At 34.9% G+C, this 24509-nt stretch overlaps 1 protein-coding gene across 1 annotated transcript in view; it reads left to right on the forward strand.

Moving 5' to 3' along the window:
- Window positions 1–24509, forward strand: part of LOC107194004 (alpha-catulin) — a 94398-nt gene that overhangs the window by 55340 nt on the left and 14549 nt on the right. The window contains exons 3-4 of the mRNA XM_015583559.1: window positions 19824–20101; window positions 20288–20521. Of these exons, the coding sequence (XP_015439045.1) occupies window positions 19824–20101; window positions 20288–20521 (512 nt within the window). The remainder of the gene's footprint in view (window positions 1–19823; window positions 20102–20287; window positions 20522–24509) is intronic.

Here is a 24509-nt window from a genome sequence, read left to right on the forward strand (position 1 = left end):
ACCTTGAAATACCTGAATGAATAACAGAATTCTGACGAGAAATTAGTTTTCACACGGAACGTTCCATTATCCCGCAATACCAATTGGAAGAAAATTTGAAATTTTTTATTTCTATACATCACTTATATTGCTTATAATATTGGGCTGTTCTGAAAGTTCGTTGCGTTTATAAAGGCAAAGTTACAACCTACATTTTCAATTTACATTATAATTTTATTCGCTACGTTTTTTACAATAACTTTCTATTTTTCAATCAATTTCATTGTATTAGTTATGCACAACTTCGATTGTATTGGCTTAAAAAGCTCTTTAACATGCTTCTGGATGGAATGTATTTTCAAATTTCTTTTTAGATACAGAATATTCCGGCGATCTAAAAGGATATACATGATGGGGCAAAGTGTAATTATTTAGGTAGATGCTAGAAAATCTTTCCAGTCGTACTAGTGTGATTTTTTTACAAGTTTTATAAAACGTAACTGACATGGGCTTTGTGCTGGTTCGTACGTTTCGTCGGTATTTCTCACAGAAAACACAAAGAACGTTGACTGACGGAAAATAGTACCTGTTCATCAGATCAAACGACTTTTCCTTCGTCCAGTAAAAAGGTTACGAAGACTGTGCTCGAAATATTATCAACTTTCCTAACAAGCCAATATATAAACTTGTAAACATTATTTTCGTGCAACAGACACGCCTCGGAATGACTCATTCAGTAAACTTTTATTTATTAATAAAATATATAAGGAAATAATAAACAGCAAAAGTGGACGTTTTTCCGTCGTAAATTATTTTCCGATTGAACAATAGCTACATCATTTGTAATTCGTAAGAGTTTTCATTTCTTAGAATTTGTTGCTATTTTTCTTCGAAAACTTGACTACTCCCTCGGCCAAAATGAAATGCAACCATAACTGCAACTTGATTGCAGCAACTGATTTCATATAGGTACACCTATTGTAATGTAAAATATTGAAAAAAGTTCGGAAACATACGAGTCCAACGAGGCTAAATTTTTTTTAGTTATAATGTCTAAAATGTCTCGACGATTTACTGTACACTGTTTCCGTTATTTTACTTCACATCTAATATCCTCATTACGTTCCTTCGTATTAAGAGCCCGGATACCCTAATACATTAGCGGTATCGAATAAATTCGTAGCGGAGATTTACGACCTCCCTTGAGGACAGTCACAAGTCTAGTCTCATCGTGAGTACCCGCAAAATACTTGCACCTGGTGCTGCTGTCAGACTCCTCTTTGAGAGTGTTTCTTATGGCCGCCACTGCGCGCCGAATAGTTGACCGCTCGGGATTCATCGTCAAAGCTTGTTAGCCAAATAGTCTGCTGCTGAAAAAGCCGCGCGAAAGATTCTAAGCCCGGTCGCGGCTATATAAAGACGTTTGTCGCGGATTGTCCCGCCTGAAAGCTAAAAAGGTATGTCTCTCAGCGGACGTATTCACGCTCGTGTCGACACGAATGTAAGAGAATATGCAGTCATTGTATATCCAACAACTTTTACAGCGAGCTGACTGCTCTGCACTCTGCTCTCTTGACAGTTAGACCCACGGTATCAATACTTTGGACGTTTCCACCGGTGGGAGTGAAATCCCTGGTAAAACGGTACGTGCTCTCTCGTAGCTTCACCTGCGGCTGGAATATCTCCTTTTTTACCCCCTTTTTGTAGTGTATTCGCCAGATACAGAGAGACGTGCAAACACGTTTTCGTTGCATTTAGCGGATCAGAGGACTATAGTGTATCATCACTTGGAATTGAAGAGTGAAAGCCTGAAATACATGAGCATTTGATTATGTTGCATATTAAGTCGTTTCTACAGTGGAAAAAGGGCATGAATTAACGTTAACCCTTTCGTTCATAATGTAGCTATATGACAATGTATTTTAAATTGGAAAATGAAAGATTGGTATCATATCATATAATAGTTTATATCATATAAACTATTATAACATTTATATCATATAATAGTTTCTTCTGGTATTTTTCAGTTGGCATGACAGAAATGTTCATATGTCTGTTTCACACAATTCGAATTGACAATTTAATCAGAAAACGGTACATCTGTTTGCGCATGTCCTTTTACTAAATTTCGTACACGTAATACAAGGTTTAAAATTACATCGAGTTACGAATTTATGTAGAATTAAATGGAAATTGGTTAGAATTTGTTTTAGTACCTTTTGGAAAACCCACGCTATGTTTGTTACAGACGAAAATTTTATATTCGCAACTGTTAACTCCCACACGAATTCGTGAAGTTGAATATACGACGAATAAACTAGACACTTTACTTGCAAACAATTCTAGACAACCATACTCTGTATATTTTTAGATAGATAAACATCTGGGGAATGAAACAACAGAAATCGATTTTTTTTTAAATCGTGGGTGATACGCTCTTGTTTAATTCTCTTGCGCTTCCACCCAGACCCGATTTCTCGTTTTTTTTTCCAATCACGCTGGTCGCCCTCGAACAGAAACATTCGACGTAGATCCATATCCGTGACGCACGAAGAAATGCTTCCGGCTAAAAGCTCTGTACACCGTCGCCCAAAGGATATAAATGCAAACTCTCGTATACCGTTCCGCAGAAAGCGTCGGCAAGAATACGCAAACTGGAGGAAAAAGTCGGTACGCTGGGTGGTACTTCTGGAAACAGTGTTGCAGAAGTATTCTATGACACACAAACACACATACATACTTCAATCTAACGGTAATAGCGAAAGTTCCACGTGGGACTCTTATTAATTTATCCATATAAGTTTCATAAGGTGATAGTAAAAATATTTTCTATTCTATAAAATACAATGTAAGAGAAAAATTTTCTGTACTGATTGAGAATTCCATTACAGATAAAATAAGATGGAAGGTTTGCGTTATATTACAACAGTTCTGTTAAATTGAAAGATATCGATTACAATAACAAAAACATTCGCGTGTTAGTCATCACTAGACTGCAGATTTTTATGCAAAATGATATCTTCTAAAGCAGTTCATACAGAGAAGAGCAAATGTAGGAATATCTTTCTTTTCTCAATGATCATATTCGGTTCTGAATAAACCAAAAATCTTATTGAATCTGATGGAAGTATTGTCCTTTATTGTATTTTACAAACACTTAGAGGCTATAAATGCATGAAATCTGCAGTCTAGTCATTACATTCTTCTGTTTATAGTTGTAAACGCACAGAATACTTGCAGTTTAGTGGTAAACGTAAAAGGTAGAATGTTACTAATATTTGAACATGAAAAATATGCTATATTAAACACAAAGAACCACAGCCTAATTGCTACATTTCTATTTAATAAGTTATCTAAAGTAAAAGTTTTTGTATTGTATTAATTTTTTATCTATTTTTAAATTAAATAGAAACAAAATGTGTAAGTCATTATTCATTTTGAAATATGGTTTCATGATTATTTCGTATCTTAAGTATAGGTAATATATAATCTTATAATTTTATTATATGCATTTGAACTCGAAAGCTGTACATCTAAACTCGAAATGAATTTTCTTCATTTAACAATGAGAAACTGTTACATCATTGTATCTATTGTGATGAAAGTGAAATATTTACGTAATCAACGAGTTCCATTCGGACTTGTTACTTTGGATATATCTTCGTAACTATTTCTGGTTCTTCGGATTCTTCGGAAAATATTCTCTCTCCCCATGATTTCGGATGATCAACACTCTACTATATCATAAAGGTTATCCAGGGGGACGTTTCCAACGTGTTGTTCTATTTCGTTCCGAAAGATTAAGCAGATTTATCGAGTCGTTTTCATAAATTGTTTACTTCGAAATGTGTTTGTCCTCGTGCCACCTCCGTGTTGAAACGAACGCCAAAAAATATCGCGATTGCCAAACGTGGATGCGTTATGACCCATATTCGGGAACTCCTTGAGACATTTTTCGCCATCGCGAGCGTAGCCTTGAGCAGTGTCTCCTTCAGATAGAAGCGAACCAACAAGGAGACGTCGAAAGCGTTTCTTTTCCGGTTATCCATCTTTTCTGCGACCACACTCGATGAATCGTATCGAATCTCTGAATAATCCAGGCGTAATGTTATTTTAAAATACTGAATTCGCTTGCCGTCAGGTTAACAATACTTGTAAATATGAAACGAAAATGAATTATGTTCTCCTGCGATGCAAGAAGGATTTCTTTTCAATTTGAATTTGATCATCAAAATAAAAGACTAGAATGTGATTTGTGGAACAATTAGCCAGTAATATGGAAATGTTTAGAATGTAATAGAATACATAATTTTATGTTAGTTCATTTCGTTAGTTGTATTAGGTATTTTCAAGCCAACCAAATTCTTAATTGACGAAACAATTTTTTTTTTACTCTTGTTGGGATGAGGTCATTTATGAATATGAAGCTTCATATAAGTATCTGCAGTCTTGCAGTACAAAATTGCATAAAATTGCGAAATGTTTCGTGATTGGTCCACGAAGTATTGACGTAGGGACAGAAACGTTTTAAAAGCAGCAAATTGAGGACACTTGGACTAATATTATCTCGTCAGTCGAAACGTTATATCAAATTGAATACAGTGTTATTTTTGAAGATATCTTATTATTTAAATATTCGTTTCTATTCAGTTAAATTAAGATTGTCTCGTCAGGCAACAAAGATATTCCAAACATAATTTTAGGGACGTGCGACCAGCTGCAGCGGTACTGTATCGTGTAATTATTTATTCCTAGTAACTGACTGTCGAGAAAAATGGAATTGGACAGTGTGTATTTCACAATCGATCTATGACGTATAGATTAAGAGATTGAAAATTGATAAAGAGGCGAATTGAGGACAAGAAGAACGAAATGTAGACTATCTTTATTTAGGTGTAACAACGATTTTCTTGCGTTTGGTTTAAAAGGGCAGCAGTGGTAGAATTCGCAAAGGTCAGTTCAAGAATACCATCTTTATAAGGGCGATTCCTATCGTAACAAATCCGAGTGCTCTGATATCATTGTGTGGTAAATTCACGGCGATGCAGCATGCAATGCATCTGAATAAATCGTTACGACCGTAAAAGTTACTTTTATTCAGTATTTACGGTTTAATCTCGCGCTAAAAATACTCTTAAGTATTTGCAACCACATTGACCAACTATTCAGTACCAGAAAAAAGTTCTTGACATCTTGTGGTAAAAAATTGATTTAACTATAATTTTGCTCAACTACGTAGATCCATTGAAATTTCTACTGTTTCTTTTTCGGGCTTAGAGTAAATGCACCAACGAACGGTTGTAACTATTAAAGTCGAATTTTCACTAATAATAAGTTTAAAATACTTACGCAGATAGTAATTTTAAAATGCAATTTATATACGAAGTTAATAATTTAAATAAAATTACAGTAGGATGTCTAATACACTGAACACTATGCGAATGACTGAAATACAATGAAAATTTGGAATAGCTCTTTGTCTCGTTTGGCAAGTGTAAAATTTTTCAATATGGTAAATAAACGTCTAAATTGATTCCCAGTTCGATAAAGCTGGCTATGAAAATATCAGCTTATATACAAATCTATAGACTAGTGATAATAAATGAACTAATGATTAAAAAAACAGTGATTTTGTTAAGAAGCCAGGCGTTATAAAAATGAAGTTTAAATATTAGTCAAGTACTCGTGCACTCAAGTCACTCTTGGACACTTCTGTGGCCTCCGTACGCCGCTTATAGTACCAGTACTAGTTCCCTCTTACCTCAGTGCACGCATACTCGATCAATACTCAAACTCAATTTCTCAAAAACAAAGCTATTTATTAAAAAATTTCCTTCTCTACTTCTGCTTCATTGTCTCTTATAAGATCCCTAATTTCCGATTTATTACGTTATACAAAAGGTGGGTCGCACAAAGCGTTACAAGTTATTTTCTCGTGTATCAAAAATGAAATCGAAATTCTTTCATAGATAAAAGAATTTGTTCAGTTTTACACATTCTACATTCTCATTTTCACATTCAGTTTTACATATTCTATGAAAGAATTTAAAAAAACTAAAAAGAGTTTCACTGATCCATGTGTACGCCACAGATTCTGTAATTGAATTCTTTGGGATCCGTCCACAGTGAAATTCGATTGAACCTGCAAAAATTCGAAAGTAAACCGCTCCACACACAAAAAAAAAACAGTGAGTGAAAAATGAAAGAGCCTGGTGTATTTAATCCTTTCAGACCAGAATTTTCTTTTAAGGGTACAAAAATATTGGATTACACATTTCACCTCAGTAGACTGTGCAGATGATATTTTGTTTTAAAAAATTGTTTATATGGCCCATAGTTTTGAAGATACCAAATATAATAGTAATGTATTAACACTTGAAACTGAAGAAGACCTGTGTAAAATTATACTGCTTCCAGGTTCCTACTATTAGTTGTCACAGCACAGTATGTAATCAATGTTATTCAATTCTGAATTCATTAGACCTACTAAAAACATTCAGAACATGAAAAAATTCAAATTTAATACACAAATATGAATCTGCAACACATTGTACATAAGGCTTTGTGTGAAATTGTAAGAAACTTAATGTATGCAAATGCGACCACCAGATCTGAAAAGGTTAAAATCAAGTTCAATAATTGTTAAAATAAATACATTTCATTTGGAATAAAAAAATGTAGAGTATTCGAAAACGTGTAGATTAGTGGATTATTGAATGACGCCACGTGAATATTGAATCGGGTCAATCGTTCAGAAAATAGAAATTTAATAAAGACCGCAACGGCAATTAGCCCGCGATTAATTGCTGATTGGAACGTTAATGCGAAGCAGGCGAATCTGGACCCGGATTCGCTGGAAATTGCGGCGAATTCGCCCGCAAGAACGATTGTGTCTGCGGTGGACGATAATTTACGATACACAGACTCGAAAATTCACGATAAATTCGACTCACTATACACAACTGCCTCTCCCGCGTTACAACGTGTATTTACGAGCGGTGTCGTGCATGAGCAAAGTGAGTTTTCTCTGAGCTCGACTAAATTACCCGCGACACAAACACTCCAAATTGGAAAGGCAACGATTTAATCGTCCTGACACAATAGCTTTGCGCTACTCTTTCGCGATTCACCCCCGATGAAATTGATTGAATCGTTAGAAAACTATATTCAATATTTCTATGGAATTATATATTCGTAGTGCATTTGCACTTACACCTTTGTCAGATTGCTTGGTAAAATTCTGGAATGATCGGTGATCGAAAATTATTCAAACAAATAAACAAGTGATGAATACAAATTTAAACAAATGGATATTTACTTCCGATATCCGTTCAGAGGCTAACATACATACCTATAAAGTGTGTTTAGTGGAATTCGTTAAGTCTAATCTTTAAATAAATAATAAAAAAATAAGAAAAAGTTTGGCATGAACAAGGAATTGTTTTTTCATTTTAAATTTCCATTTCGATGTTTTTATTATGTTCACCTTAGTATAGAACAACGAACATCGAAATTTCAAATAATGTCGAATGTTTGTATAATATAACAATAAAGATACAGTTTTATCTAATGGCATCGCTCTGAAACAAGAATCGGGCACTACGACACAATTCAGGGATAGCAAAGGAAAGTCAATAGACAGTTGGAAGAGGCGAGTGACTCGAGACAATGTAGTACGAGGTCAAAAGCCAAGAGGCGGATGACAATAGTTAAGAGAATAATGTTGAGGAACCATAGCGAGAGGATTGAAGGGGATAAAAGTGAAAAGGTCAGACTTCTAAGCGCATTCACTTCGTTTTAAGATCACGCAAATGCTGATATATTCAAGAGAATCTGAATTGATGTTTATACCGTGAATGATCATGAAGAATAGATTAAAATGAAATCAGCCGTCACGGTTAATATGATTTCTCTATAATCGTTGACCCTGTTTTAATCCTTTCGGACCTGGTCGTCACATTTGTGTACACGAAGTTTCTTACAATTTCACAACAAAACCTTAGGTACAGTGTCCTGCAGATTCACATTTTTCTTATAAATTTGAATTTTTTCATGGTCTGAATGTTTTTAGTAGATCCAGTGAATTCAGAAATGAATAACGTAGCTGAAAGATAAATATTGAACCTTTTCTTCTTCCGTTTAAAGTGGTAATACATTATTATAATTAAGTTTTATAAAGTGCTCTGTAACTCACGATAGCAACGAAACCGCTCAAATCACCTTTCTTCGCAACGGACACACATATTAAATTTTATTTCTATTAAAATGCTGCCATCCATTGAACAGCGGGCTGTAGCATTTTGTACGGAAACACTGAACTAATTGAAATAATTTGTTGTATAACTAATTTTTTATTTAACTTTTTACATTAAATAAAGGATATGCGTACTGAACAGAAATCGGGGCGTGATTAGAAATAGGGACATTGACCTTAGACTTCCTCAGCGATCTGTTTTAGATGGTGGTCAATTTTTTTATACCGATCTCAATTATTCTGACTGTCGAGGCAGTTCCGCTTCCGAATGTCGAGATTTCTTACCGTGAAACAGAACGGGTTCAAATGTTCCGTAATCTTGGAGTGCTTAGCGGACAAAGCCGAGGAAAGTGGGAAGCAAGTAAGGCGAAGCAAGCTACGCAGTCGGGGGACAGAGAGAGAGAGAGTGGCGACATGCCAAGCGATATACCATCGGGAACAGTCCGCATAAGTTCCAAAATAAAGCTATCTTATAATCCCTCCTTGTTCTTTTTGGTGAACACTGAGGAGTCGGCTGAGGTGCTCTCTGGCTTTGGACTCCTTTAGCAATCGTTTTTATTATCCTTTCGCGCATCAAGAGATTGCTGACAGATGGTGCATGGAATAGGATCGTTTTTGTCTCAGTAAACTTCTCAGTTATTTAGAGTGTCACATTGTAATTCATAATAGATAAAGGGAAGCAAATTCTCTTTACAGAGAGAAATCGAGTATGTGGAATAGAATTTTTTCGTACGATGCTTCGTTTTTTAGGATATTGTCTTCGAATATCAAGCAGGAGTTCACCTTGAAATGATTTATTAAGGTGTCTGTCCATTACTCACCATTTCTACTTACATGAATATAGATTGAAGTGCGATGTTATATTTTTTTTTATTGCCGTTAGGTATCTTGCACAAGTTTTTTTGTGCTAAGTTGCTGTGAGAAACGAGTAATACCATATCACTATTAGTGTCCATAAACATTAACATAATAGAAGTAGTTATTAATGGAGGTGAAAAAATTGAACGAGTGAAAAAACTCATTGGTAATATCATCAATCTATTGATTCTATCGAAGTGACTAAAAATCTGATTTTATATTGCGTATGTCATAAAAGTTTGAACAAATATTTTAGTAAAGACTTTTGACTAGAACACCCTAGTTCCCGTACAATCAATCAAATACGCTACTAACCTAATGTAATATGCATAATGTGACATCCGGGACGTGACAATAATAGGCTAGATGTCCCAATCAGGCCACCTTAGGATTGTAGCATAACATCATTTAATCATATTACGTGTTGTTTAACCTAAAAACCCTCTCGGTTACGAACGTAATATTGTTTAGAATTTCTGTCATTACAAAAAAGAATTTTATTCATTAAATGTGAAGAATGAATTAATAATTAATTAAAATCTGCGAGCAATCCCAGTATCCCTATTACTGTTACCTCAAAAATGAAAGTAATTCTTATATACTTTAACAATTCATTTTCTACAATAGGTATAGATTTAACAGTAAAATTGCAGCTCTTTCTTCAATATGATTTCGCCATCACTTCCTACATACATACATGCGTTTTTAACGCTCAAATTGCACTTGCATTTCTGAACATTCCTTTTTAAATATCAAGACATACATCTATCTCTTTGTTTTTATGTAAAGCAGAGTCCCAATTTAATAACCAAACTTTTTGTACGCAATTCTTTATACGTTACGTTTTTATTAAATAAAATAAATAAAGTGGCAGTATTAGGGACACTGACAGTAATTTTGACATTTACCCTACATCGTACATGAGTTTACTACCTGCTAAAAATTAATCAATTTCCTACAGATTCCAGATATGCAAAACTTCGGGAATAAAACGTGCATTTGAAATACCGTATTGAAATTTTGCTTCGAAAAGGCAAGAAAGCATATCACCGAGACAGATTTCAACTAATAGATCGATTTAACCAACAACACGGTTAAAAAATGAATCAACGTTCCCTGATGTTCAATATTTGCAGAGGAGAACTGGACGGATTTCACTCGAAAACGGGAGGGAATTCGAGTCGTGGATTAATCGAAAAGCATCGTCGATCACCGCGCATAGTCGGATGTCCCGATGTGTTGGCTTTTTCTCGAAGAGAGCGGCGGCTGTGTTGTCGGTCCACTAATAACTGCATCGATCACCGGCGAACAGTAACTTCTTCCACAGTCTGTGTACCCTTACGATAGACGGCACTCAGCTATTTTTATCCCAACTACCTTTTAAGATGGGGTCAAGTCAACGTGCAAAACATTTATTAACCTCCGGCCATTTTCCATCGAAGAACGAGGCCGAGTGCATTATTTTGTCAGCTGTTTAAATACCCGCGGGACACTATTCACTGAGTTTTATTTCGAATATTCTGAAAATGCTAATTTGAGTATACAGGGTGTCATATAACTGGTGGTACAATCGGGTAGTCTATGATTCTACGTGAACAAAAATGAGTCGAAAATATACAGTAAAATTTGTCCATTTGAGACTTCATTTTTGAGAAAATCGATTTTGAAAATCTGCTGGATAAAGCGTACAATTAAATAGAACACGGCTACCGTGTCTGATCATTGCATTCTGTTTCTACTTACTACAACGCGAATGCACGAATTTCAGATTAATATTTTTAAAGTCGATTTTCTCGTAAACGAAGTCTCCAATGGAAAAGTTTAATTCTATATTTTCCACTTATACCACCAGTTATAAGGTCGAAAACTGAAGAAATAACAATGAAAATGTCACCATCGACTCATCAATTCACCGCACGACAATTAACACGAACTAAACAACTGCTGTCAGACGAGCCGTGTTTGAAAAAGTTGGTGAACAGGATTACGTTTCGAATGGAAAAATAAATCTCGACGACCTAGCACGGCTTTAATATCGGTGTCGGGAGTCCGACATGAACTCGATTGGCAGCGCATTTCATATTGCACCACGTGTGACGCCCGTTCCCAAAGGATTAATCAGACAACCGGAAGGGACGTTAGTATTCCAGATGGAAATTGTTGGTACTTCCGAGCGTGTTCCGTTCCCTGATCGGGAATATAGGTCCTGGTTGGCTATTCCTGGAACATTCAATAGATCTCTGCTCGAATCCTCGCCGTCGATATTCACGACACGTCTACGCGACAAATTCCCGTTTTTACGATAATTGGTAATTCGAAACGCCGCGCAAGTTTTTAGGAAAATTGAAAAAGTTGGAAAATTACATTTATAAACCCACGCCCGGAACATTTTGCAATTTCAGCTTCCGCCGAGCCATCGCAATGATAGAGATTTTGTATTTAACCCTGCCACGGTCTTCCGGTCTATCTCGATGCAATCACGTTTTCGTTTCTTTAACGCTATTACGATATTACAGACTTTTTCGACTTACTCGTAATCTCTTCTCTTCAGAAATCAACTCTGCTTTGTGAAATATGCCAGAAAATTGTTATCGATCTGAAAGATCGGTAGCAGAGTCGAATTGGTGTAACGATTGCGTACTTTCGTTAAAAATTGATGAATAATTATATTGTTGAATTTAGTATTCTGAAAAACTTCTTGTTGCAGAAAAAACGAAATAAGTAGATCACAATTTTATAGATTTGTAGTACACTCGAGTCTACAAAATTCAATAAAGAAAGGAAGATTTAAGAAGTTCAATTCTACATATTTTATTCTAACTGAATTTTTATAAATTAATCCACAAGAATTGCGAATTTTCATGAAAATGTACATATTATCCAGTAAGTAATATATTTTTATGTAAATGCTGCGAGAATTACGATGCATTATAATATCACGCGTCAGCTATGATTTATTGTCGATGAGACTTAGCAGTTGACCGCGTATTTCGGCGTGATTTGTCTGCTTTCATTTGTCATGACAAAGGATCAATGGTACCAAGCTACCAATCAGTGAACTGGGTTATACGCAGTGCGCCTATATTGTGGTGCTGCGATATCTCTAATCCCGTGCTCTCGAATTTACATGAGAAACTGTAGGAGCTTGATCCTCTTGCACTGCTATTACAACGAATTATTTGCTCTCCGGTGTTGGTACGCGATAAAATAATTCGTTCTGTTGCATGTGTGGAATTTCAATTTTCGCCCGAACACAATTTCGGTCATTGTACAATTTTCATCATTTTTACCGAAAAACGATTGGAACCTGCGTTGATATAATTCTTTGGTAAATTAATCTTTTCGCGGATACTGGATAAAATTTTGTAAATGTTTACGAATATACAAATTTTTATATAAAGAAATTTCATCAACGAATTTTAAATACATCACGAATTTGATGCATGGGTTGAGAGTGTACAGATATGGAAAATAGTAAAAGTAAAATTTCAGATTGACTTAACGGAAAACGTCGTTTTATTGTGAATGTAACGATAGATTGAATAGAGAAGATACATTTTTTCTTCCCATTTGCTGACAAATACAGTATGAAGATGTGAATTTGTCGATGTTCAGGTAATCTGGGACTTCGCAATTTTAAATTAATAGTAATATATTCCATAACAGTGTATGTATTTCATATGGTTCAAATAATGGGAGTTCAAGTGTACGTTACATCTGATAAAATTTCGAAAAGGAGTAAATTTTCCAAAAATTGTACCCAAAGCCTTTCACTAAGTTTGTAATAAACAAAATCTTACACAGAAAGATCTTGAAGAAAAAGTTACTTTTTCTCTAAAGTTTGTTTTTCATTTCATCGAATTTCATTGACGCTTTGCATTTCACTTAATTTTTAATATTTTGAAAGGTTTTCAAAATACGTGTTATATCCACAGTGAAGAATTGTAGAATGATTTATTAGTCGCTCTTCAATCGAACCCACCAGAAACCGTTCATTTTAACCGTTTAATAACCACCTTAAAGGAAATTCATGACGGATTAAATATCCTTTCAAAGTACAGAGAGAACTTGCGGATGTTGATTGCTTTCGATTGTCGCTAGTCCAGGTCCTTTGGCTCTCATTCATGGGAATTGTTCGCGGAAGCGAGCTTCTCCCGTGGATTTCTCCCTTCTTCTCGTTTAATCTTGCGAATTGCGATCGACGCGGCGCATCGTAACACAAACGCCGATATCGAAGAAACTACTTGGCTCCAAGATAAACACGAATGTGCTCCTCCGGGTGAAACATCACGTGCCAGTTTGCGTATACCACCGACAGGCTTACCGGCATCAAAGGTTTCGCAATAGTTTCGCCATTCCGGTGGATTCGAGAACAAGTACATCGACAAAATCTAATTAACCCCGATGATTAATTCTTTCGTGGTCAGTTGGCACTATGTTATATACATATGTAATTCTCCTAGTTTTACAGCACAGCAATTTTTTAATTTTTTTGGCTGTGGAAAATTACGATTTCTTTTAAATACATAATTTTTTGTTAGTGGTTGTAAAAAATGGTTGGTAAGGGAGTATACCACCCCGAGGCGTTTAAAAATAGGTAAATTTTAGGAATTTTGTTCATACATAGGTAGTTGAATTAAAATAAAAAGTTTCAAATTTTAAAAGGATATAAATGTAGTTTTCGATTTTATTCTTCAATTCTTTAAAACTAAAAATGTTACAAAATGGTTGAGTTATTGGGTAATTCCGAGACCTTTTCTACTAGAACATCGATTGCTGACTACCATCGTCAGCAAGGACTAGAATATTCGAAATAAAAAGTGATGTTTGATCTATAAATAAGAATGTATTGCTTACAATATAGTATAGGGTTTTTTTCGATATTTCAAGTATTTAATTATTTAGAAACGTTTAAATATGATCTTTGTAGAAAGAGGATTTTCCTCTTCAAACTGTGGCCATTTTTATATTTTATTAAAAAAATTTGAAAGATTTTACACTACCTTGTAGATAATACATTCTTATTTGTAAATCAAAAAGCACTTTTAATTTCGAACGTTCCAGTCCTTGTCGGTGAAGGCGGCCAGCGATCGATGTTCCAGCAGAAGAAGCTTCGAAATTATTGAATAACTTTGCCACTTTGTAACATTTTTATTTGTAAAAAATCGGAGAATAAAGGTAAAAGCTACGTTTATATCCTTCGAAAATATGATACTTTTCCGAGACTTTATTCATTTTTTAACGTTTTAAGATAGTGTACCCCCTAACAACCTATTTTTGCAACCACTAATAAACAAAAATTGTATTTAGTTTTTATTACTATTTCATAAGACTCTTACGATCTGTGATATTTTTTTACAAATTTGTACTAAATTCGTGGGTTTAAAAGATCTTCAAAATGGAATCATAGACTATTGAAACACTATTTCTCTATTTTTATTAGGAAATCTTAAAAGAATACCTGTCGACTGCAGCATAAGCGAAGCTAATAATATAACTAAATTTTCATCAGGTTACTATGATAAACTTTTTCATGCTGAAATATCAATCGTGAGAAAGACGTTCACTTTCATCGAACGATCAGTTTATTCGTCGGACACGATAGAAAAATATGTAACAGGAGGGGGGAAAGATATTGGATCAGGACAAAGCAATGCACTTCTGCGATTGTTAAATTGGGTCAAGGGGATTGCATGGCGTACTTGATACTCAATCTGCATAAAGCATCGTAAGGTTTCGCTATCAAGGCGGCTGAACTGATTACGTTACGCAGTCATCCCTGCTGGGTTACTATCTAAGTGTAAAATGCCAAATGGAAAATCGTAAAAATGGCACCGTCTGAGTGATATCTGAAATTTTTTACGGTAACATAATACCGATCCGCCAGTATCTCTTATTGAACATAAACGGAGGGTCCATATAACGGGTGAACGTAAACGTATGCAATGGCACATGTATGTATTCGTGGAAATTATAAAGTCAAATTTTATTATCCTTGGCAGGAAACGTTTAATCAAACATGATCGTTGTAGGAGTTATTTTGAGATTTATATGAAATTGGAATATACGAGACCTCCTTTTCAAATTTACTTCGTGTGTAGATAAGTGTTACATTACTTTCATCATCTCCGGCACACATCTATTTAATTTCAAATGCATCCACCATACAGAACAAAAAAACCAGATTCACTTTTATTTTCTATTTTCTTGGTTTCGTAGTTTTCATACATAATACCATATTAATCACCAACATTTTATTTCTTCCACAGAATCGAGATCACGCAATAAACGTATTTTTAACAATCACTAAAAAAAATTATCCCCGTTTCATTACTCATATTTTTGTCACTTGAATTCTTTCAGTAATCCAGAACGCTAAAAAAGAAGTACTGCAATTAAACTTAAGTTTCCTTCAAGAGGAGTTTAAAAATGTACGGAAAAATGGGAAACTTGTTACTCGATCGCGAAAAATAAGAAATAACGAGGAAAGAAAACAAGATAATTTAGTCGCGTTCGACATACCGTATCATCCCTTCTACGTCATTTACTTCCCGTTCCCTGGGCGTTCGGCACAATAGTCGAGTACAAAAACGCTATCTGGTAACGCTTCGTTAAACTTTCTCGGTATTATTAATCCGAGGAGGAGGGGGTCTCGCGTTTTATTCAACCATTAATCGATAACTCAATGAATCTCGTTCAAGCTCATTGTCAGATATGAATCTTATCTCCCTGTGAAAGTGCTTGCACGAATTTTCGTTGCAGCGCTTCCATCGAGTTCCTTTCCAGTTTGGATAGGGAATTTTGCGTTAATATTTCAAATTGTACTGTGGCGTTTAAAGGATACTTTGGAACGTAGAAATGTGGAAAATTTCATGAACATTCAGGAAACTTTTTATTTCATGTTTATCTTTAACCACAGACGACTCGTCTGAACAATGAATAATGCAACAACTATAGTAAATGCTCGATAACTGAGAAATCAAGTTACAGAGGTTAAACTAAAAAGAAAAAGGTGGAACAAAAATGTCGCACAACACAGAAGTATCTCCATTAAGGAATTTTAGAACCCATAAAAGTTCGGTTCGTCGTCGTGGTAACTTCCTGCTTCTTCCATCGAGTACCTATAGGAAGTCCACGAACTTTATTTTTCACTACCGACAGTCGTGAAAATGTACGAACAAGCGATGTATGAACTTCGAAACTTGTACGACCGAATGAAACTTTGTAATAGGTAGAAAATCGAAGTTCGGACTAGATGTTGTTCGTTATCCATTGCAAATGTACAGAATACACTGTCGAAGATCTATTCGATTCTTATACCATCTGTGAAACTAGAGACAGTAATATTTGTGAGAAATATATAAAAGGTCTTTTCTGTAATTATTTTGGTATTGTCATTGGACCGCAGATCTTATGTGTTTATATGTACCTAATAATAATCTAAAACTCATTTTACTTTCACTTAATTTTTTACCTGTCAGAACCACCAACAATGTAACTAAATTTCGTTTTTAATTCAGACTAAATTCGTTTTTAATTAATAACAGACATCAGATAGAACGCAATTTTAATATGAGTGTGTGAAATATATATAGAATGATAAATTTCAAAGGCTTTCATATTTCAGTTATCTTTATTTTTATCTATTACGCATCGTTTTTTTAATAAAATCTGGCCTAATTCCTACAGTAAATCGATATGGCAGTATCATTGGAACAAGTGAATTTAGAACTCACAATTTAAGTGAATTCGTTTTTATCTCTTGTAAAATTGAATGAAAATACGTCGATAAATTTTCGATTAATCACGTACGCTAATATTCGAAAAATGTACCGGGATAAAAATTCTTATCGATGCCATCGACACCAGCGTACCAAAGAAAAATGGAATTTCGATAAAATGGATTAAGCAAATCTATTTTAAGTGACTGAGTATGGAACTAAAAAAATCTGACACGAGGGAAGATATAGGGTGTATCTGAATGCTCGTGGTTTCCAGAAGGGAAGATCCGGCGGAGATCAAAATCAGACGATTTATGGTGTTCTCGTGTCATATGGATATGAGTTTTCGGGGCTTATTTATCACCAAAGTTACGGGTACGTGTAGCAAATCTGAATTTCCGCGAGTCCGTGGAAACCGTGAACGCAATTAATACCACTGGAACGTATATTATTTTGGAAAGATATGTTCGTTACAAATAAAGTGCTTAAAAGTGTTTAAAAAAGAATTTAAAAGACGAAGAACAAAAGCAAAACCTAAACTTAATAGTTACAGGTAGGAATACAGTAGAATGATAATGAAGCAGCTGTTATTTAAAAAAGGCAAAATTCCATGGAAAACGAAGATTAATACAAGAAAAGGCTTATCATACGAAATAATTGCGATCAATTAATTGTAGTTTTAAAGCAGAAAGGTTCTGGAATTCTCGTCAAATTGAGGAAATGCTTCGTCATTCACGTAACGATTATATAATACCGGAAGTATGCAATTTATGAAGCATCTCCGATGAAAATGTATGTTAAGGGAACATAATTTAATGTTGATAAGCCCCCGCACCCCGTGTAGTTGCTTTACGACGTGGCTTAATTGCTTAATTAGAGAGCACGAGCTTCGAATATTTTGGCGTGAAGTAAAAAGAAAATTTTCCAGCGTCTGCTTTGTTCGAGATTATTTAATCCTCGCAGAAAATTGAACACTTCAATGTTACATTTAAAAAATGCAATATTGTTGATATATAGGATAATACAAACTAACGAGCGTTTATACGGCAAAAGTTCGAGAATTACTTTTTTAAAGAAATTTATTGAACACGTTGATGTTGCTTATTTGATAAAATTCTCAAAAATTGTAGCTCACCCTACTTTTTAATCGAAATACTTCCACGTTAAAATTCGAAGTGTCTTGATAAAGTGATTTCGTTGATGGTCAGATTATTTACCACACCTTCGAGAAATATCTTCTTCTTTTTTCTTCTTCAGAAATGTGTTCATGGAAATGTACAAGGGATAAATGGACGAAGTGAGTGTCTCTGGGGACGTAGAATATTATGGTCATCGAAACAAGCAGTTTACGAACAGAGCTTTGACACGCTGTTATAGAGGAACACCTGTACCCACTTTCCATATTCCATATTCCATGTAATGGAACAGTAAAATAAGGGAGTTCAATCGCCATTTGCAGTTTGAAGTTTACATTATTAAGAGATGGAAACCGCTACGCAATATCTAAACATATGTGCATTATTGAAGTACCAATAAACTCTTAAAGGACGATTACAGTCTGTGATCGTTTATCAAGGTACAATAAATCACGTAACACAAAAATTGACCCAATTGAGTGTGTTTTACTGTTTAAAATGAAATTGAAATTGAGTTATTGAAAGGAGTAAACGTTACAAACACCAAAAAAGAAAAAATTAGTGATCTGGTTGGAGAAGCTTTTACGGTCACCTCACTCTGTGGGACACTGTAAATTTATTAACATAATTTAATTATATAAATTTACTAAATAATAGTATTCCAAAAATTTGTTTATTAAAATGAGTATTTCTATTAAAAATTTATATGTTATTAAAGAATCATTATTTATTTCATTAAAATATTATTAAATTGTAATTAAATTTATTATGAGTCTACTCTTCTAGAGCAAAACCCATCGAAAACTGTTGCACTGGTCCAAAGTTTTTTAACCCTAAATAATCCATCCGATGGATTTTCGCATGGATTTACGTACAGAATCAAAACACAGTATATCAGAAATAATATTGTGTACAACAAACTCTACCACGAAAATTTTAAGTATTTATACATAAAGCCATCAATGGCATTGATTTCTGATAAAGATATTCTCACCGTGGAAACGAGGACGAAAAACGACAATGAATATTCTGATCAAAAAAATTGATTGGATTTTCTTATTAAAAAGGAACTCGTCCATTGTGATTTCCCACGAAGAAAGCGAGAAAAACTGTAATATATTCGATATTCTTGGTCACACGTTCGACGCATTTCATAAGATGATGAATATTCATCGGATGGGATGAAATGAAATTCGATTGTCGGCAAAGGACGATATTGGAGACGAAGCTGGTGCATAGTAGAGACAGCCAGAAGAGCGAGATCGTAATGCCTACGTGTAGGAGATAGATTTACATGGACCAGTTTGCATATAATACCGGCCGCATGTAAATGTAACTCAGGGTCTTACGTTCCATACATTTGCTAAATATATTTATATATCGAGAATGCTAAATCTTGATCTTACAATTAGTTCATAATGATTTCAAGTTGACGTCAATATTTAGAGGAATTTTCGTGTTTACAAATTCAATGACGTACAAAAGAACTGAAAACGTATTTTTAACTTCGACATTCGATAAATCACTGACAGGTCTGTAACTTTTTGAGCACTCGCCAAAATAAATACGATTCGTAAAAAAAGCATCTACTTTCTTTATAATTTAAATTTCCTGCATTACCTGTTAGAGGAAATTCTACACATTCCTTTGTAGGATGAACCACAGTAACTACACCATATTTAAACGGCCATTTATAATATTTTCCAAGGACCTATTAGGTACATTTCATAAAATAAAGTTGGAAAATCCATTGAAATAAATGAATAAATATGTGAAAATGTCAATGATGCTGTATTCTTTCTTATCTCTATATTTATTGTCGTTCGAAGAACACACACGAAATTAGTGATTAATAGAATATCAATTATGTTCCAGGCTCGGCGATCGAGAAATTGTGCGAGTGTATGATGGATGACAACCTAGCCGACAGGAGCGCGCTGATCAAGGCATCCAAAAGTCTTCTGGGTTGGATAACGAGAGTCCTCCTCGTGGCCGACGTCGTCGTGGTCAATCGACTCCTTAGCGCGAAGGACAAGGTGGCCAGCATCCTTGACCGGTTGGAGGACGTCTCGAACTTCACCGAATTCGTGAAAGCATTTAGCCAGTTTGGGACAGAAATGGTGGACCTGGCCCACCTGACAGGTGATCGCCAAGTGAGTCGTTAAACGATTTTTCTTAAACGGGTATTTTAGTTTAGTTTGTCATTTTTTGAGGTTCTTTGGGGATTTTTTTTACACAAACTATGAGTTTTTGGTATCAAGGGAAAACAACAAAAACTGACGGAATTATAAATCATTTATTACGGTTCGTTAAACGAAAGTGTCCTAATGAAATTCCAGATCGACCTGATAGACGAGCGACGAAGGGCACAGATGGCAGTGTGCCGGCAGATTTTGGAAAGGAGCACCATGATGCTGTTAACATCCAGCAAAACCTACCTGAGGCATCCGGAATGTCCGGCTGCCAAGGAGAATCGGGACACTGTGTTCTGTCAGATGAGAAGAGCCATGGACATGATACACTTCATTGTTAAAGACGGTGTGGTGTACCGCCACATGAGGAAATATTTAAAGGTTGGTAATCAATTCTATAATTTTATTATATTTTTGCCATTATTTATTATGCTGCATTCTCATCAATAATTGCTATTGTTTATATATTTGAACTTATTAGGAATTAGATATAATCTCGAAGGAAAGCATAATATTAATGATTTTTGTGGATATACTTTATCGCTCGAACCTTTGAGTACTCTTAGATCATTTGCAAACAGTAACGGATAAAAAGATTACCACTTCTCTGATTCTTTATATTTCTATTATTTCTTAATGTCTACTTAAAAAACTGTAACATACTGTGTTTTATAAAATTTTGAATGCCCTACCAGAATATATATTAAACACATACTAAAGTTTTAAATTAATGTTAACAAAATAATCAAAATAATACAAATCGAAAAAGTGGTAACTTTTTGTTCGCTATTGTATATTCTATTACAATAGAAAATGTGAGTAATGAAAGGTTTGAAGGTGTAGTTAGTTAACTTGCAGAATTCATGGTACAAATTGATGCGACTGATATGACAGTATCGACACATTTGAGAGAAATCGGCAAAGAGAAAAAGCTCTAATCTAATACATTCACATGGGAATTATAAAGTGCCACAATTTTTTAAAATAAAGTTTTGTTTAACATACATTATTTTAATACTTTTAATGGTAAAAATACAGAAAATTAATACTTAAAGAATAATACGTGTGCTTACACGTGTGTATACCTATTTTAAAGTTACGTTTGAAAAGTGAACGAAGTCAATCGAAAGTCCTATCAACACCGAAATTCGTTGCCAACTGAATGAATCGTCATATATCGTTGAGGATAAATATAAACGTCGTGTGCAACGATACATTCAGCTGTAAAATGAAAGCCATGTTCAGGTGTTTTATTGGATTTTGTTCTCTCTGCAAATAGCGATGGTTTGTAGAAATTTGTCAAAGATTGGCTGGTGGCAGATATTATCGAGAATATATGCGTTACAGGAAATGTCGATAAAATCTCTATTTCATAACAGTATAATGGGCTCATCGTTTCATAAATAAATTTAATAACAGTATAATGGGCTGATCATTGCATAAATTTTAATAATAGTATAATGGGTTGATCGTTTCATCATTCACAAAATAATTACATCAGTGTAAAATTTGTATAGATATTGCTAATAATTTAATAATAACATATCGGAGATATTTTTATGTTTCGATAAATTTTCTAAGAAAATGTAACAGATCACAATTGCCTGGCAATAATTTCTTGGTAATACAAAACCTGAGTACCTACGCAATAAAAACCAAAAGTTTGATTTACTTGATGAAAATGAATAAAAGCTATTATTTAAATATCTATAATTTCCTATTTTTTAACATTTTTAATTACTAAGAAACGATGATTGTATATGCATATGCTGAACGTTTGGACTTTACTACGTGCGAGACATCGCCTCAATATGTTGTTTGTAATCTTTTAACTTTCCACTGCGAACAAAACTCGTCATATAAAAAAATAGCAATTTCAGAATTGCATTGCAACTGGAAAGTAATCCAAAGATCTGGATACATAGTTCTATTCGAACCACTCACTGAAAATCTGAAGTATCCTGTGTCCTTGATGCAATCTCGTACTAGATACGGTTTAAATGTTTCTCTTACGGTACGTTGACACAGACTTTTGGCGCCATTCGACGTTGTTTATTGTCTTCTTGTATGACCGGCAAACATAGTCACGCGTTCCTCCTCGAAATCGTCGGAGAAGAGAAAGAATGGTGTTCACGATGAAATACGTAAGAAATTTTGGAAGTAGTCCAAAGAGCTTTCGTTGGTTAAATTATGACGCGTGGTTTGCCGCTAACACACAATCTCGTTGACCTTGAGCTGCATTGGCTGCCTTGCAGAAGGTGATATCAAAGAGGTGAAGTTGGTGTAATCGTTTGCAAAACCATAAAAAGTGGCCACGGTTTTTATAACTGCTTGTTCGATCGATCGAGTAGAGAGTGGAAAAATTACGAAGCTGAATATTTCGAGTTAAGAATCATGCGTACATATTATATAGTGCAACGACTCACTTTATTCGTAGAAAACTGAAAAATTCGTTTGAACAAATAATATACGGAATCGCAAATTGTATATTGAAAATGAAGGAAAATATATTACATTGTAAGATGCTAGAAATGCAGATAAGAAGAATACATTAAATTTTGGACATAATTTTTAATTACACAGTACTTAATTTTTCTACTTACTCTAGTTCTTAATTGTGCTATCTCCACTAGTTTTTAAACTGAGAAAACTGAGTTTAAAGTTTAGGAATTTTAATACATATTATACAACAGGAAAGTAGTATAATAATCAAACAGACTATAATATCATCTACTGTATAGCTATTTATTTCAACATTTAACAAAATTTTATCTTAGTATCAACATACATTTTTAATTGTTGTCAGTTTTTGGAGGTACTAAAATTAGATATTAAAATTAGATACTAAATAGATTAAAGAAATAAAAACTTTCAAAGTGTCGAAGTTAGGACTTAAAAGAACATTTGTTGTTTTCAAGGGTTGAATTTCCTTTATATTATGATAAATTTGTATTCTTTGGACCAATCAGATTCACGTAGATTAATTAACTAATTTCTTTTCTGAATATCGCTTTACGATGGCTGTCTTCATGGGCAAACTACCAAGAAAAACACAAAATACCATAAAAACGACAATACTATTTCACTGTGTCCCAGTTCAAAATATAGCATTATCGTGGAAAACGTGAATCATCGCCGATGCATCCCTTCGCGCTCATCGACGTTCGATAGAACATCCACGACACTCTCCTATCCGATACACACGCGAGACGAAGTATCTGAAATCTTGCAATATACAGGGTGTCCCAAAATAGCTTCGACACCCAAAAATAAACGGTTCCTGGGATCATTTAAAATAACTTTTTCCTTGGGAAAAATATTATCCGAGGCTTTGTTAACGAGATATTAACGAAAAACCCCAAGGTAGCATTGGCTACCAATCGCAGCGCATAACCAACGCAACGACAAACTCGCGCTCTGATTGGTCGGGGTTTTTCATTAATATCTCGTTAACAAAGCCTCGGATAACATTTTCGCTAAGGAAAAAGTTGTTTCAAATCACCCCAGGAACCTCTCATTTCCGGGAGTCGAAGCTATTTTGGGACACCCTGTATATTCCATACTATAATCCAGGATACCAACACCGTCTCGGCGACTTGGAACACGATTCCGGGCGGACATTTCGAAAATTTTCGACACATCTTCCGACGACGACGTATCGACAGCGGGGGAAATTGATATCGTACCACGGACAGGTCGGATGCATAGCAAACGACGCCCTCTCCCGATGAATGTCTACGACATTAGCTGAGCGTTCTTCCGTCACACGTGCCAAATTGCGGCGTCGAGATTCCGGCGCATTAATGCACCGACACATTATTTAAATTTCTTGCCAGCCAGGGACTGGGAGGCCGGCCAAATCTCACGGAAGAACAATGGGCCAGATACTGGGAAATTATTTCGTTTAAATGACCCTAAACGCCTCGCTCCCTCAGGAGACAGATGTGTAATACGGAGTCGTGTGAATTAAGCCTGACGAATACAGTGGCAAGCCTCCACATTATTACAAACAATTCGGATAATTGAATTGTGAGACGCAACGGGGTAATTGTTAACGCGATGTGTATAGTGAAATTTCAGGACATTGTCCTCAGCTCCGCTTTTGTTGAATTTATCTCTTTAATAGGCTTTTGTTGTCCCCTGTATTTTGGAGCTTAACCCCTTGCGTTACGATTTTCTTGATATCTGCAGTCCCTAGGATTACTTTATTGTCAATAGTTTCCCAGAAGCAAAAGGAATTCTTTTACTTATCGCAACGGTACAGTCATTCTACATGTTAAATATTACATCCTGTCAGCAAAGTAGTAATTCACTTTGACTCAAAGAAAATGAATAATATTTATGTTTGTTGGATCTATTTAAATTGTTG

The sequence above is a fragment of the Dufourea novaeangliae genome, unplaced genomic scaffold (assembly GCF_001272555.1).
Source record: "Dufourea novaeangliae isolate 0120121106 unplaced genomic scaffold, ASM127255v1 scaffold21, whole genome shotgun sequence".
Taxonomy (NCBI): Eukaryota; Metazoa; Arthropoda; class Insecta; order Hymenoptera; family Halictidae; genus Dufourea; species Dufourea novaeangliae.